Source organism: Rhinoderma darwinii, chromosome 7, assembly GCF_050947455.1.
Source record: "Rhinoderma darwinii isolate aRhiDar2 chromosome 7, aRhiDar2.hap1, whole genome shotgun sequence".
Classification (NCBI taxonomy): Eukaryota; Metazoa; Chordata; class Amphibia; order Anura; family Rhinodermatidae; genus Rhinoderma; species Rhinoderma darwinii.
The window spans coordinates 2,480,588-2,497,097 of record NC_134693.1 but is presented as its reverse complement, the minus strand read 5'-3'; the positions used below and the strand labels follow the sequence as shown (position 1 = coordinate 2,497,097).

At 45.6% G+C, this 16,510-nt stretch overlaps 1 protein-coding gene across 1 annotated transcript in view; it reads left to right on the top strand.

The window, feature by feature from the left end:
• ERI3 (ERI1 exoribonuclease family member 3) overlaps positions 1 to 16,510 on the top strand; it is a 220,788-nt gene that overhangs the window by 12,140 nt on the left and 192,138 nt on the right. The window contains exon 2 of the mRNA XM_075832560.1: positions 2,996 to 3,282. Within this exon, the coding sequence (XP_075688675.1) occupies positions 3,025 to 3,282 (258 nt within the window). The 5' untranslated portion in view covers positions 2,996 to 3,024. The remainder of the gene's footprint in view (positions 1 to 2,995; positions 3,283 to 16,510) is intronic.

Below are 16,510 nucleotides of genomic sequence, written 5' to 3'. Positions count from 1 at the left end.
TTTATTTCCGGGAAAAGCCGAACACACACGAAGCAGCTGAGCGCTCACACGAGACCTTCAGCTGTTGCTTTCTAGAGATTGGTGGGGTCTCACTGCTCGGACCCCCAGCAATCCAAACTTCTGACATGTCACTATAACATGTCAGAAGTTTGTCAAACGTTTAGCTACACTTTAATGTCCTGGCATATATCTATATACGGATAGTACACAGGCAGTTGTTGGGACAGACCTACGTATGCCCTAACAGGAAATATGGTAAGACAGCCCTGGGGTCCTTCAATGGACCCTGGGCTGTCTGCCCATATATGGTATGTCCCAGGGATTCCCTGTGACGCATCCACAGGGCATCCCCATTCTCATTTTCCCCTTGAATGCTGCGGTGGCGGTCGGCTGTGATCGCAGCATTCAGGGAAATAACTGCGGAGATGAGAGGTTTCTCTGATCTCCGCCGTTCTAGAGCGGTGCTGCGGCTGTGTAATACAATCATTGCCCTGCTCCTGGCGCTGCACTAATGATTGGCAGGCACTGAAGACAGAACATGGGTGTGTTTTGCGGTGCGTCCGCCATGTTCTGCCTTCAGTGCCGCCGCTCATTAGTGCAGTTCAGCGAGTTATACTTTTTCCGTAACTTGCGTCAATATAACCAGGAAGAGGCCGGGAAGCAGCGTGAGCACAAAAAGCTAGAATGGGGTTTAAGGGGCCCAGTTCTAGAGACAGGTGGGGGTCCCAGAGGTGACATATCATGTGGATATATCATAAATGTTCCTCATGGGAAGCCCCTTTAAAGAGGCTCTGTCACCAGATTTTGCAGCCCCTATCTGCTATTGCATGTGATCGGCGCTGCAATGTAGATTACAGTAACGGTTTTATTTTTAAAAAACGAGCATTTTTGGCCAAGTTATGACCATTTTTGTAGTTATGCAAATGAGGCTTGCAAAAGTACAAGTGGGTGTGTTTAAAAGTAAAAGTCCAAGTGGGTGTGTATTATGTGCGTACATCGGGGCGTGTATTATGTGCGTACATCGGGGCGTGTTTACTACTTTTACTAGCTGGGCGCTCTGATGAGAAGTATCATCCACTTCTCTACACAACACCCAGCTTCTGGCAGTGCAGACACAGCGTGTTCTCCAGAGATCACGCTGTGACGTCACTCACTTCCTGCCCCAGGTCCTGCATCGTGTCGGCACCAGAGGCTACAGTTGATTCTGCAGCAGCATCAGCGTTTGCAGGTAAGTAGCTACATCGACTTACCTGCAAACGCTGATGCTGCTGCAGAATCAACTGTAGCCTCTGGTGCCGGTGTCCTCGCTCGTCTGACACGATGCAGGACCTGTGAGTGACGACACAGCGTGATCTCTCGAGAAGTGGATGATACTTCTATACACAACGCCCAGCTAGTAAAAGTAGTAAAAACGCCCCGATGTACGCACATAATACACGCCCCGATGTACGCACATAATACACGCCCCGATGTACGCACATAATACACGCCCCGATGTACGCACATAATACACGCCCACTTGGACTTTTACTTTAAACACGCCCACTTGGACTTTTGCAAGCCTCATTTTAAAAAATAAAACCGTTACTGTAATCTACATTGCAGCGCCTATCTGCTGCATTAGCAGATAGGGGCTGCAAAATCTGGTGACAGAGCCTCTTTAAGTCCAGAATGTTCATCTCAGAGGATTGTCTAGACTGGATACAAATGAATTGAAACAAAGTCCAAGTTGCAAAACATTTAAAGGCTCTGTACACCTTTTTGTAAAAAAAATGTTTTTTTTTTAAAATAAAACATTGCATCAGTGTGATTGGTGCAGGTGTGTAATTACTTTTTATTAAAAATGATTTTTACTTTTTGAGATACAGCTGCTTTGTATCCTGTATATAGAGCAGCTGTGTGTAGCGCTGAGACCTGAATCCGCCAGATCAGCGGGACTGACGGGTTCAGTGTCAGCGAGTCCTGCGTGTCTCTGACCGTTCATAACTTAGATGTGACAGATTACGGGTGGATCCTGCGTGTTAGAGACTCAGGACTCGCTGACACTGAACCCGTCAGTCCCGCTGATCTGGTGGATTCAGGTCTCAGCGCACGATACAGCTGCTCTATATACAGGATACAAAGCGGCTGTATCTCAAAAAGTAAAAATCATTTTTAATAAAAAGTCATTACACACCTGCACCAATCACACTGATGCAATGTTTTATTTAAAAAAAAAATATATATATAGTTTTCAAAAGCGTTAATTCTACAGCGGTGAAGCTTTATCCACATGAAACCTATTCCGGAAAACAACATCTTAATGCAAATATCTCATCAATGGTGTCTAGAATGTGTCAATGGTCAAGACAGCGAAATTTGGGGCAATTTGATCACAATGGTGCTGGTGTCTAGACATGTTAGGCCCCATTCACGTGACCGCGGACAGTCACCTGCCTTTGTGGGCTGTGCTCCCATTATAAAGTATGGGTGCACGGTCCGTGAAATAAAAAAAGACATGTCCTATTTTTTACGGAACCTTTCTACCCGAAATCTACGTGAAGGTGTCCGTGGACAATAGAAGTGAATGGGTCCTTAGTTATGGATAAAATCTACGGTCGTGTGTCGTAAGTCTTTTCTCTCGTGGCTGCCATACATGTACACCAATATTTTGTTGCAAAAAATACTTCACGTCTATATGAAATTTGGCGCACGTTATAGCCACTCTTAGCCCCGCCCACTTTTCAAAACTATTGAAGTTGGTTTAAAAAAATGTATAGAACACAATAGATGAGGCGCACGTCATGGAATCCTTTTTTTTTTTGGCACAATTTGCTTTATAATCATCCCCTGCCGTTTACAAAACGTCTTTGGGAGTTGTAGTCCGCAGATCACCTGTTATCAGACAGCGGGGGGTTCGGATACGTTTTCCGCTATGTTTTTGTCCTGTAAGTTTAAGCCCCTTCCCCCGTTTCCCGTATTCTCATCTCTGACTTTACTCTCATTTTGTCCGCAGGTTTCTATGTAAATGCAGCAGAGGTTTCAATGCAGTTATCGTCCCTCATCCGGCCGCAAAGACTTCCCTCGCTGCTGCTCTCCAGATCTCTGGGAACCGTGTCCTGCGACCCATTCTCTCTCCTCCAAGCTGACACAGGAGCCGACCCAATGCTCAACAGAAAGCTGGGCTGCCAGGGGTTTGGGGCGTCAGTGGCTGCGATGACCTCCTTCCCCCCACAGAGATACCATTACTTCCTAGTGCTTGATTTCGAGGCTACATGTGACAAACCACAGATCCATCCTCAGGTAGAGTGGTCACATGACCAGTGTGGCGCTAACGGGTCGCAATGAAAAATGTTTCTCACATCTTCCAAATGCAAATTTGAAGGGCCAGCAACTTTCTAATAGACTTTGCGTTTCAATTCCCACCATTTTCCAGATCTCTGCTTGCTGTTTTGGAACAAAAATGGTTTCCATGCTAAGGCTGAATACCTGTCTTTACCTAATTCCTCTGCTGCCCCAATAGATTTTACCTGCAATGATACATTGTAGCAAACTATCAGCCTGAAGTGCAGACGATACAGCTCACAGGGGATTATCTAGACTGGAAACACTGTAACAAAACCAAAATTGTGTGAGCAAGACTATTTTTAAAGTCTCTGGATATGATAAAGGAATTTTAGCAGCAAGCAGAGATCTTACAAATGATGAGGAATTGAAACGCAAAGTCTATTAGAAGATTGCTTTGTTTTTTATTGTTCAGTGATTAATCCTTATTCTATGGCCTTTTAATATTTATATCAGATCACGTCTTGAGACGTTCAGGTGATCGGGATGAACTTCTCACTTTGCTTATCATGCACTGATCTTGACTTCTATCACATCTTGTACTCCATTTACACCCAGAGCTGCATTCACAGTTCTGCTAATTTCCAGTTTATAAAAATCAATGTTATTTGCCATCTCTCTGAGCGCTGCGTAGTACAAGGTTATTGGACTCCAACTTTCAAGCTGCTGAATGCAGAATATTGCGAGTCTTAAATGATTGTTCCAGGACCCCATAGATCCCAGTCACAGATGCAGCCTTGTTACTGGTGATGATGACGTTGGGTATTTCAGCTTTCCTACTCTAATACTCCCCCATCAGGGGAGACGTATAGCTCTGTTCATCCTGAGCTGCCTGATTCATGAATAGAAGGCTGGAGTCTTAGTGGAGGCCGACACCCCGCAGACAGCGGAATAGAAAAGTAGGTGAAATGTGACTTCATATTTTAGATTCTAGTCGTCTTCATTACTCCTAAACTCTATAGTATTTTATCTTCCGCTCTATCGGGGTCTGTGGAAAGCTGTGTGACAGCTGCTGTTAACACCACAGTGGTGGCCATGACTGGCCTGCCATCAGAGACGACTCTGGAGCTCCTGCGACTATCGGCAGATCCCTGCGGCTCCGGCTCCTGCCACCCCGGCAAAAAACTGATTTTTCCAAGGGAAGCCGCTGCAGGGGAAATGTAGTATAAATTCACACGTGGCGGAAATGCTGCGGATTTTATATGTGGATTTTATTTGTGGATTTTATATGTGGATTTTATATGTGGATTTGCACAGGTAAAATCTGCAGTGGAATAAAGTATGAGGCAAGCGGATGAGAATTGGCAAAATGTCATTCACAAACTGCGGATATTTTCTGTGCGGAATTTGACCAGCGGTGCAGATGTTAAAATCCACATCATGTCCGTTCCGTTGCAGATTTTTTCCAATGATTTAAATGAGGAAGAAAAAAATCTGCAATCCGGTGTTTGCTGCAGATTACCTGCGGATTTTAAATGACTTCAGGCTTTTTTATACTTTTATCAGATACAAAGTAAAATCCCCAGTAAAACCCACAGTGGAAAGCAAATCTGCAACGAATTCTGCCAGATGTGGATTTGTCTCGCTGATTTCCCTGTGGATTTGCTGCGGAAATAATTTGCTTCAAATCCAATGTGTGTGGACTGAATGTCTGTGCGTGTAATACAAGGATGCGTGCGGAAAAAGAGGACAAGGGAGACGGCAATAACGTAGGGACCAACAGTTTTTACATAGAGATATATATATATATATGTATGTGTGTGTGTGTGTGTGTGTGCTATATATAAAATCCAGTGTTCATCAGTTCGTTTTCCCGGGAGATAAGGGATCTTACCCAGGTAGTGAAGTGTAATTCGGAAAAAGACATATGTATATTTATTTGTATAAAAGAAAGCTGTAACGCGTTTTGACTTTGTACTAAAGTCTTCATCAGGCGCCTGGAAATGAGTTGCAGCTTTATCTTATACAAATAAATATATACACAGTGGAGTCCTGTTATTCTGAGCAGCTGCTAATCTCCGAGTGACCGCCGTGTGCAGCACTGACGGGCTGGAGTGATCAATAAGGTGGTGGTCTCAGGTATCTGGCGGTCCCACATTTGCTGGAGGGTGCGTGGGGGACGATCCATAGAGCCAACAAGATGATCGAGGCCCCGCAGATGCTCACATTTCTAGCCGTGTGACACGTCGCTTTGTCTCGCTGGAAGATTCCATCTGCCCCAGGGAAGACAATCAGCATGTAGGGGGGACGTGATCTGCAACAATGGATTCATAACCAAATCACTTCCGAGCCGTCCATGGATGAGTGGCCCAGAGAACGCCATGAAAATATCCCCCGACCATAACGCTGCCGCCACCGGCTCGTGTTCTTCCAGCAATGGTCGCCGGGGGTTTGTTCTCTGTTTCTCGCCTGACGCGCCGACGTCCATCCGTTCCATGAAGCAGAAAACGTGACCATCGGAGAAGACGACCCTTCACCAATCATCAGTGGTCCAATTCCGATACTGCCGCGCAAATTGAAGTTTTTTTTCCCGCTGCACCTTTGTTACATAGGAGCGGTGACCGTCCGTCGGCTTCGGAGCCCCATACGCAGTCGGGTTCGCTGAACTGTTGTATTAGACGCACGTCTGGTCGCCCCTTGGAGGATTTTCACGGTGAGCTGCTCCACTGTAGCGCATCGTTCAGCCCTCGCGCACCTTCTTAGCCACGTTCACCTCTCACATCAATGTGCGCGTGATGCTCCGCAGTTTCTATGTCTGTTATTCCCAATGGCGCCATTTGTCCACTCAAGATTTATTTTCACCACAGCAGCACGCGAACCGTTCACAAACTGCGCTGTGTGAGAAATAACGACACCCTGGCCCGAAAGCCGATAATCAGCCCTTGTTACAACTCTGATAAATCGCTCCTGTTACCCATGACAACAACGAGTGACGTGATCAGACCGCCGATCACACACCCTATATACCCACCACACATCACTTCCTGCATGGGCTACGCGCCGCCGACGTGGAAAGTAGGAGGTGGTGATAATAATAATGGGACTCCACTGTGTATATCTTTTCTGAACTCCGCTCCACTACTTGGGTAAGATTCCTTCTTTCCCAGGAAAACCAACTGATGAGCACCGGAGCGCCAAAGAAAAGGGAGAGACTTTTAGTATCAAACTGCATGTAATACAAGGACCGCTCGAGTCCTTCACAACGGGAACTGCTCTTATATACCGGCTCAACATTGTGGCCCATAGAGGGGGGGGGGTCCCAAATGGTTGATCCCCTTCTATAATGTATATATTTCTAACTCTAGAATATGGGGAGGGGTTTTCTGCACGGCCTCATGAGTCGCATTGTGTTCAGAAGAAAAGTGCTGGCGTCCCCTTTGGGTGATCAGTGGGGGCCCCCAGCTCAGAGCACCCCAACGGTCACATCTTCTGACTGGATGTTTGGAGGTGACCTGATAATCTGCTGTAATCTATAGGTAATATATGTGTGAGCCGGGATGAGACTGCCGGGCGGCTGCAGCTGGAGAGATTCGTAAAGCGCAGCATTTGTTATGGGGCTACACCTGGAATTCTGGAACCCATTTTTTTATTTGTACGTCACTGGAATTCTGACCCCCCCCCCCTCGTTTCTTTGCTTTAGTTTAGTGTAAAACATGTTTGATGCTGGTAATGTTTCTTCTTGTGACAAATGCAACAAAATATAAGAAAATCAGAAAGTTGCTTTTATTTGGCTGTGAGTCGCCCTGTGCTGCGCCCGCACGCCTGCCCTGCGCCACCGCCCTGAGAGTCAGGCATCGGTTCTCATCTGTCAACGTGGAGATCAGCAATTAGAACGTGAGGAGCCAAATGCCACACATGACCCGCAGCACAAGGCGGCTGACAAACAAGGCCGGACAAATCGACGGATAATTTATAAGCTTTGCCCTAAAATCTAATTATTTGGCAATTTGAATTTCTCAGCGGTCGGAGCTCGGCAATAAATTTAACTCGCCATAAATTATTGAGGAGCCTCTGCCTGTGGTGTAAATCAAAAAAGATAAAAGACGCCGGGGAAGGAGTCCGGCTCTACTACATCAGCGCTAACTAAAGAGATCTGTCAGCCTCCTGTCTGATCCCGGCCCACCGTGTCCTGTCTACACACAATCAACAATATTTACCGCCAACCCCACATTGGGAGCCGCACCGTCGTCTCCTTATTTCCGCACTCATTCACCAAATATTCATTTATTTGGGTTTTTTTCTTTTTATGATCCATTAGTAAATTGAATTTTGCAAATATATAAATAAAATAAATAAAAAATACATAAAAATATATAGAAGTGAATGACCCAATATAGTTTAGAACGCATCCATTCAGTTATAAAGAAATAAAACATGCCGTCACTTTAACAATATAAACATTGTACTAATTTTTCCACTTTTTTTAGTTCTATTAATGCAGTGTAAAGAATGGAGGTTTTGTATTTGGAGTCTCTACTGTAATTGGGTTTTTATATATATATATATTTTTTTTTTTTTGCTATGCTTGTAGAAAACCTCATGCATAAAGAGTATTTACATATATACCATGAAGACCCCCATTCTTTACACTGCAGGCTGCATCCAAAGAATTCGAGAATGCCCCAGAGTAAGATTTGAACTGGAAGATACGTTCGTTCTTTAATTTATGACTAAACAGCGATATTTATAAGAACTGGTTTAATCATCTTCTCTAATATCTCAGCCTCGACCCCTGTAACATGGTAGAGCTGAAGCATAAACAAGCGACATGTTCACTAATAAATGGTGCCCCCCCCCCCCCTCCGTACAGAAATCTCACAGCTTTCATTTCATTTCCCGTGGCTGGAGTGGAAATCCATGTAATACATTGTAACGCGTGGTTCTCCGGAACTGCAGCTGCTTTTTCTTTGTGGCACATAGGAGGTCCCGAGTATAGGGGCCCCTCCATCACGTCCATATGCCTGGCTTACAGCTACAACATTACATCTAATATTCTTACAAATCCTTTTCATCATGTCTTATACTCCAATCACATCCAGAGATGAATTCTCCATTTTTTTTTTAACTCTACAGCAATGTATAAAAAAATGTTTCCCCTCTCTGGGCTGTCACTGGGAATCTGTCAGCCAAGTTTTGACAAACACACCCCTAACTGCTGAAACGGAGCTCTCATACTGCACTGCTGCATGGCATTCTGAGAGGTGTAGTCACAGTCATACTTACACCAGGCTCTATACAATCAACTAATCTACTTTAAGTAAAACTAAAAGCCCCCCCCCCCCTGCATTAAAGGAGCTCAGCCAAGCTGTCAAGGGGGTGTCAGACCATAGACTTTCCAATAACAACCAGAATATAATACAGGATGTAACTCAGGATCAGTACAGGATAAGTAATGTATGTACACAGTGACTCCACCAGCAGAATAGTGAGTGCAGCTCTGGAGTATAATACAGGATGTAACTCGGGATCAGTACAGGATAAGTAATGTATGTACACAGTGACTCCACCAGCAGAATAGTGAGTGCAGCTCTGGAGTATAATACAGGATGTAACTCAGGATCAGTACAGGATCAGTAATGTAATGTATGTACACAGTGACTCCACCAGCAGAATAGTGAGTGCAGCTCTGGAGTATAATACAGGATGTAACTCAGGATCAGTACAGGATAAGTAATGTAATGTATGTACACAGTGACTCCACCAGCAGAATAGTGAGTGCAGCTCTGGAGTATAATACAGGATGTAACTCAGGATCAGTAATGTAATGTATGTACACAGTGACTCCACCAGCAGAATAGTGAGTGCAGCTCTGGAGTATAATACAGGATGTAACTCAGGATCAGTACAGGATAAGCAATGTAATGTATGTACACCGTGACTCCACCAACAGAATAGTGATTGCATCAAAGGGGAGAGAAAAGACATGGACCGCACATCCACTGTATACAATGATCAATTGCGGCTAGGCAAAATATATAAATATGAACGAGAGGTTCTTTGTAACATTTTGATCAAATTGTATGCAAGCCCACTTGCCACTTCACGGCGACCTCTGAAAGTGGGTCCCTACTCTAACGGTTGCAGCACCGCATGGCGGCTACCGCCACCGCAGCGCCGCTCCTGCAGAGGGAGCAACCCAGGGGCCCAAAAGCACCCATGCCTTCAGACCGTGCCAAGCCTCCTTGGCTCTGGGCCACGTCCCCCCACAAGTGCAGCACTACAGCAACAGACACCACCACACAGCACCACAACATGTGAACAGATGGAATGAGCTCACCTTGCCATGCGCCCCCAGTGGCCGACTGAGAGTACAAGCAGGAGCAGGAACACTTATCAGGTCATTCCTAAATTAAAATCAGCTGGGCCAAAAGTGTTCCTGCTCCTGCTTGTACTCTCAGTGACTCCACCAGCAGAATAGTGAGTGCAGCTCTGGAGTATAATACAGGATGTAACTCAGGATCAGTACAGGATAAGTAATGTCATGTATGTACACAGTGACTCCACCAGCAGAATAGTGAGTGCAGCTCTGGAGTATAATACAGGATGTAACTCAGGATCAGTACAGGATAAGTAATGTAATGTATGTACACAGTGACTCCACCAGCAGAATAGTGAGTGCAGCTCTGGAGTATAATACAGGATATAACTCAGGATCAGTACAGGATAAGTAATGTAATGTATGTACACAGTGACTCCACCAGCAGAATAGTGAGTGCAGCTCTGGAGTATAATACAGGATATAACTCCGGATCAGTACAGGATAAGTAATATAATGTATGTACACAGTGACTCGACTGATTAAAGATATTAATTCTATATGTAACCTATAATATGGGGATCACAGGCATTCACTTTAGTAATAGGAGACATGTGATGTTGGTTTCCCTTTTAACATGGTGACGTACATGTGGGGGTCATGGAGCTGCAGTGTAGACATTCGGTTCTGTGTCGTGCATTGTTAGAAGCCTCGCTAGGTGAGTAATACAGAAAACCCATCACTGTATTATTGGTACAATGGGATACGTTGCAGATGCTGCCAGAATCTCATTGCTGCCAAGTTACCTCTGATTGCAGAATTGTTCATCCAGAGAAGTGGAAGCGGGATCTGTATTTGGATCCACCCTGGGTATTAATTCTCTGGCTGAATCTGCAATTTCAGTGTGTCAGGCCTCTTTATTTGTAAGCGCTTACAAGTTGTGGATAATTGAGGGTTTCACCGTCTGTAGGTTTGTTGCATCTGTTCTGATGATTCTTACATATTGGGCACTGACCAGAAACTGGCGCCTTCAGCTAAGGCCGCGGGTTCACAAGAATTTGGGTGTTCATCCAATACATAGCGCCCGGCCACTCTATTAGTATAAGGGAAATTTGTAGGGACGGATGTCTGAGGCCCCATGCACACGACTGTACAATCGCCCGTAATTACGGACCATAATTATGGGCCCATTCACTTCTATGGCCGACACGTGGCCCATGAAATGTTGGGTTCGCCTCCATGGGTTTGTCCTGAAGATTTCTACTCTTGGTGACGAAGTGTTTATAGATTTTTTTTGCTCTCGCTGCCATGTTTAAATAATGGTGGCGATGTGCGGCTTCCGCTGCGTGCAGGACTCCGGCTGCTTTTATCATGGACTTATACGGGAGGAATGTGACGCTTGTCTCCTATAGATGAAGATTTTCTCTATGGATTAAGGAGAAGCCTCGCTTATACTCTGGGACAGTTCCGCAGATGCAGCTCCGTCTATTAGATTTGATATTTCGTTTTATCCCGGATGTCAATCTATAATTTCATAATGCAGCAAATTGAATTGAATGAAGAGTCGAGATTAATTGAACCTTCAAAAGGTCCTAACACTTGTTTTTATTAGCTGGACAAACAGGAGACCCTCGTCCCTCCACCGCTGCCGCCTTAATGAAACTTTGAATGAAAAGTCTTGTCGCAGGTTAAATCGCATTGCTCCACTAAATAATACAGTTACCATAGGTTCCAGGCTGCGGCAATACTCTATATATAGGGATCACATTTATCATCTTTAGAATCAGAGCCGTGCCTTACACTGATCATTCAAGTCTGTACTCACAGTGGACAGTAAATTACAGTAAAGTACTTCATATCACATAGATTCACCTGTGAACTCCACATAAAGGATCAACATACATAAAGAGTCACTGTGTACATTCATGACATTACTTATCCTGTACTGATCCTGAGTTATATCCTGTATTATACTCCAGAGCTGCACTCACTATTCTGCTGGTGGAGTCACTGTGTACATACATTACATTACTTATCCTGTACTGATCCTGAGTTATATCCTGTATTATACTCCAGAGCTGCACTCACTATTCTGCTGGTGGAGTCACTGTGTACATACATTACATTACTTATCCTGTACTGATCCTGAGTTATATCCTGTATTATACTCCAGAGCTGCACTCACTATTCTGCTGGTGGAGTCACTGTGTACATACATTACTTATCCTGTACTGATCCTGAGTTACATCCTGTATTATACTCCAGAGCTGCACTCACTATTCTGCTGGTGGAATCACTGTGTACATACATTACATTACTGATCCTGTACTGATCCTGAGTTACATCCTGTATTATACTCCAGAGCTGCACTCACTATTCTGCTGGTGGAGTCACTGTGTACATACATTACATTACTGATCCTGTACTGATCCTGAGTTACATCCTGTATTATACTCCAGAGCTGCACTCACTATTCTGCTGGTGGAGTCACTGTGTACATACATTACATTACTTATCCTGTACTGATCCTGAGTTACATCCTGTATTATACTCCAGAGCTGCACTCACTATTCTGCTGGTGGAGTCACTGTGTACATACATTACATTACTGATCCTGTACTGATCCTGAGTTACATCCTGTATTATACTCCAGAGCTGCACTCACTATTCTGCTGGTGGAGTCACTGTGTACATACATTACATTACTGATCCTGTACTGATCCTGAGTTACATCCTGTATTATACTCCAGAGCTGCACTCACTATTCTGCTGGTGGAGTCACTGTGTACATACATTACTTATCCTGTACTGATCCTGAGTTACATCCTGTATTATACTCCAGAGCTGCACTCACTATTCTGCTGGTGGAGTCACTGTACATACATTACATTACTTATCCTGTACTGATCCTGAGTTACATCCTGTATTATACTCCAGAGCTGCACTCACTATTCTGCTGGTGGAGTCACTGTGTACATACATATCCTGTACTGATCCTGAGTTACATCCTGTATTATACTCCAGAGCTGCACTCACTATTCTGCTGGTGGAGTCACTGTGTACATACATTGCATTACTTATCCTGTACTGATCCTGAGTTACATCCTGTATTATACTCCAGAGCTGCACTCACTATTCTGCTGGTGGAGTCACTGTGTACATACATTGCATTACTTATCCTGTACTGATCCTGAGTTACATCCTGTATTATACTCCAGAGCTGCGCTCACTATTCTGCTGGTGGAGTCACTGTACATACATTACTTATCCTGTACTGATCCTGAGTTATATCCTGTATTATATTCCAGAGCTGCACTCACTATTCTGCTGGTGGAGTCACTGTGTACATACATTACATTACTTATCCTGTACTGATCCTGAGTTACATCCTGTATTATACTCCAGAGCTGCACTCACTATTCTGCTGGTGGGGTCACTGTGTACATACATTACATTACTTATCCTGTACTGATCCTGAGTTATATCCTGTATTATACTCCAGAGCTGCACTCACTATTCTGCTGGTGGAGTCACTGTGTACATACATTACATTACTTATCCTGTACTGATCCTGAGTTATATCCTGTATTATACTCCAGAGCTGCACTCACTATTCTGCTGGAGGAGTCACTGTGTACATACATTACATTACTTATCCTGTACTGATCCTGAGTTACATCGTGTATTATACTCCAGAGCTGCACTCACTATTCTGCTGGTGGAGTCACTGTGTGCCTGTATTATACGCCAGACTTACATTTCTTGTGGTATACGGCAGGTTTGGGATGTGACGCTGTTGTGTGCGGCTGTGTCTTGGGTGATGCTCGGCTCGGCACAGATCACATTTCTCACTTCCAGTCTTTACACAGAGATAATTGGAGCAGAGAAATATCATCAATCTCTGAGACAACAAATCAAACAAAATCATATTAGTCCATTGAAGGACAGTTCCATAACATTTAAACCTGAGACCATCCTCTTCATTTTCATCAGTCTCTCAACCTTTCCTCTTTGATCTAAGTAAACTCTATAAAGAGCGCAGCACTTGACCCCCTTGTTTAGTTGTAAGGGAAGGACGGAGCGGTGCAGCAGGAGAGGCATGTAGTGTACACGGCCTGTCTGGAACCTCAGTGATAAATACCCCCAGTATTCCACGTCCCCAGGAGCGCCCCGCAGGAGGCCGCGCACCACAATTTACCTTCACCAGGAAATAAGATGTACAATTTATCTTGGGTAATAATGCCCCTCGCTGGTAATGTGTGATCTGTATTTACTAATGGGGTCTCCGCACAGAGCAGTAAATCGTGGCTGACAGATATCTGTGAGACTCCTCGCTGCGAACCGGGGGCGAAGATGAATCGGATGCATTACACAGTGAGGGGGGGGGGGTCACTTATCTATGCCTGATGCCTCCCCCCATCTATATGATGTGAAGCTTCTATACAAATTCCCACATGTTATACGGTGTTCGTGTTCAGTGCTTTACTTTGTGTATCCTCGTAGGTGATAATGCTCTGAAGAGTTCAGCTGTGTCAGGGAGTCAGACGAGACCTAATTTAAGGGTCTTCTTTGGAATATGTCACACTTTAATATATACAGTGCCAACATATACCACAGCGCTGTACAAAATAATAGGAAGGAGACCCCTGATCCGGAGCCCCTCAGGGAGGAGGACAGATGGTCTCCAGGTGATAATAATCCAGAGCTGATGAGTAGATGTAGGGGTCCCCGCAGCCCCCTGTATTCTGTGTGACCATCCTGATGTAAAGGGCCTGTATACAGTAAACGACACATGCAAAGTTCATGCACATGAGGCAAAACTGCTTCAACCCTAAAGTCATCACCGGGGTGCAGTCCCCCAATATTACTTGTGCTTATGTGTCTAGTACATTTCTTTCATCCGGTATTAAATGACACATTCTGGATTATCAAACCGGCCATAGAAAAGTAGATAAATCTCTCGTAAGAAATCCGAATATGCAACAAAATCTGGTGGATAAGAATGTTTTTTAAATTGAATTAGTTGTCAGATTTTTACAAGAGGAGAGTCAGAAGTGTAAATCCATCAGGGACCTGCGCCGGACCCTCCGGATTCTCAGATGGGGGTGAGAGGAGCCTCACGGTAAATAGACACAACCCAATATGTGTCCTGCGAGACGTCGTGTCCGGGTGACCCCTTTATCTGCCCGCTGCGTTCAGCCCCTTCCTCTCCTTACGGTTTATTTTGCTCTCTGTATACAGCGATTTGGGATTCCGGCCATGGAAGGGTTAAACTTTCTTTTAATTGCGTTCCCTGCTTGTAAAAAATGTATGAACGCGCTCGTAAAAGTGTCAGCGAGTAAAAATGTTTGCTTTTGGCTGCTTTGATTAAATTTTGCAAACTGTTTTTGAATATTAAAGAGCCGTAGTTATCAGTCGTGTGTTTTTTAATGCAGCGAGCGGTGACATCAGTCAGCAGCGCCATTTACATAACCCCGGACGCGGCGGCGCTTTTAAGAAATCTACAGAAATGGCGTTCTCATTGCTCTGCGTCTTTATTAGGGAGAACTGATCAATTAATCTTCTGAAAGCACAAAACAAATTGTCAGTCGTCGTCACAGACACAAGGGACATAAAAAGTGGGATTAACGACCAGAAAGTAATGATTGCGCTTTATCTGCCGCGGGTCTCGCTGTTTTTGTTTCTTCGCTGTTTTTTACAGATATCGTTATCACCGGCCATCGCCCTCTTATTAACTACAATCGTGACCGGCGGAAAATGCAGGTTGTCACATCGTATCAGCGAGGACTCGTAGATGTGGGGGGGGTCCAGGTGTTATAGGGGAGCAGCATAATGAGATCGCAGATATGACCCCCCCCCGCTTATCGTTTTATTTTCATACCTTTGGTGCTCCACCACCTGTCGCTGGGATGATCCACATTACAAATTCTGATTCTACGTTCTACAAAGTAATAGGAGGTCCGCATTATCCCGTGTTCCCAAATCTACAAACTAAATGTATATAATGAGATGAGGAAAGTGACGCCCCGGCCTCCTCTCTGCCCCCCGGCCTCCTCTCTGCCCCCCGGCCTCCTCTCTGCCCCCCGGCCTCCTCTCTGCCCCCGGCCTCCTCTCTGCCCCTGTTCAGTGATAATTCTGCCCCCGGCCTCCTCTCTGCCCCCGGCCTCCTCTCTGCCCCCGGCCTCCTCTCTGTCCCTGTTCAGTCATAATTCTGCCCCTGTTCAGTGATAATTCTGCCCCCGGCCTCCTCTCTGCCCCTGTTCAGTGATAATTCTGCCCCGGCCTCCTCTCTGCCCCCGGCCTCCTCTCTGCACCTGTTCAGTGATAATTCTGCCCCCGGCCTCTTCTCTGCCCCTGTTCAGTGATAATTCTGCCCCCGGCCTCCTCTCTGCCCCTGTTCAGTGATAATTCTGCCCCCGGCCTCCTCTCTGCCCCTGTTCAGTGATAATTCTGCCCCGGCCTCCTCTCTGCCCCCGGCCTCTTCTCTGCCCCTGTTCAGTGATAATTCTGCCCCCGGCCTCCTCTCTGCCCCTGTTCAGTGATAATTCTGCCCCCGGCCTCCTCTCTGCCCCTGTTCAGTGATAATTCTGCCCCCGGCCTCCTCTCTGCCCCCGGCCTCCTCTCTGCCCCTGTTCAGTGATAATTCTGCCCCCGGCCTCCTCTCTGCCCCCGGCCTCCTCTCTGCCCCCGGCCGCCTCCTCTGCACCTGTTCAGTGATAATTCTGCCCCCGGCCTCTTCTCTGCCTCCGGCCTCTTCTCTGCCCCTGTTCAGTGATAATTCTGCCTCCGGCCTCTTCTCTGCCCCTGTTCAGTGATAATTCTGCCCCCGGCCTCCTCTCTGCCCCTGTTCAGTGATAATTCTGCCCCCGGCCTCCTCTCTGCCCCCGGCCTCCTCTCTGCACCTGTTCAGTGATAATTCTGCCCCCGGCC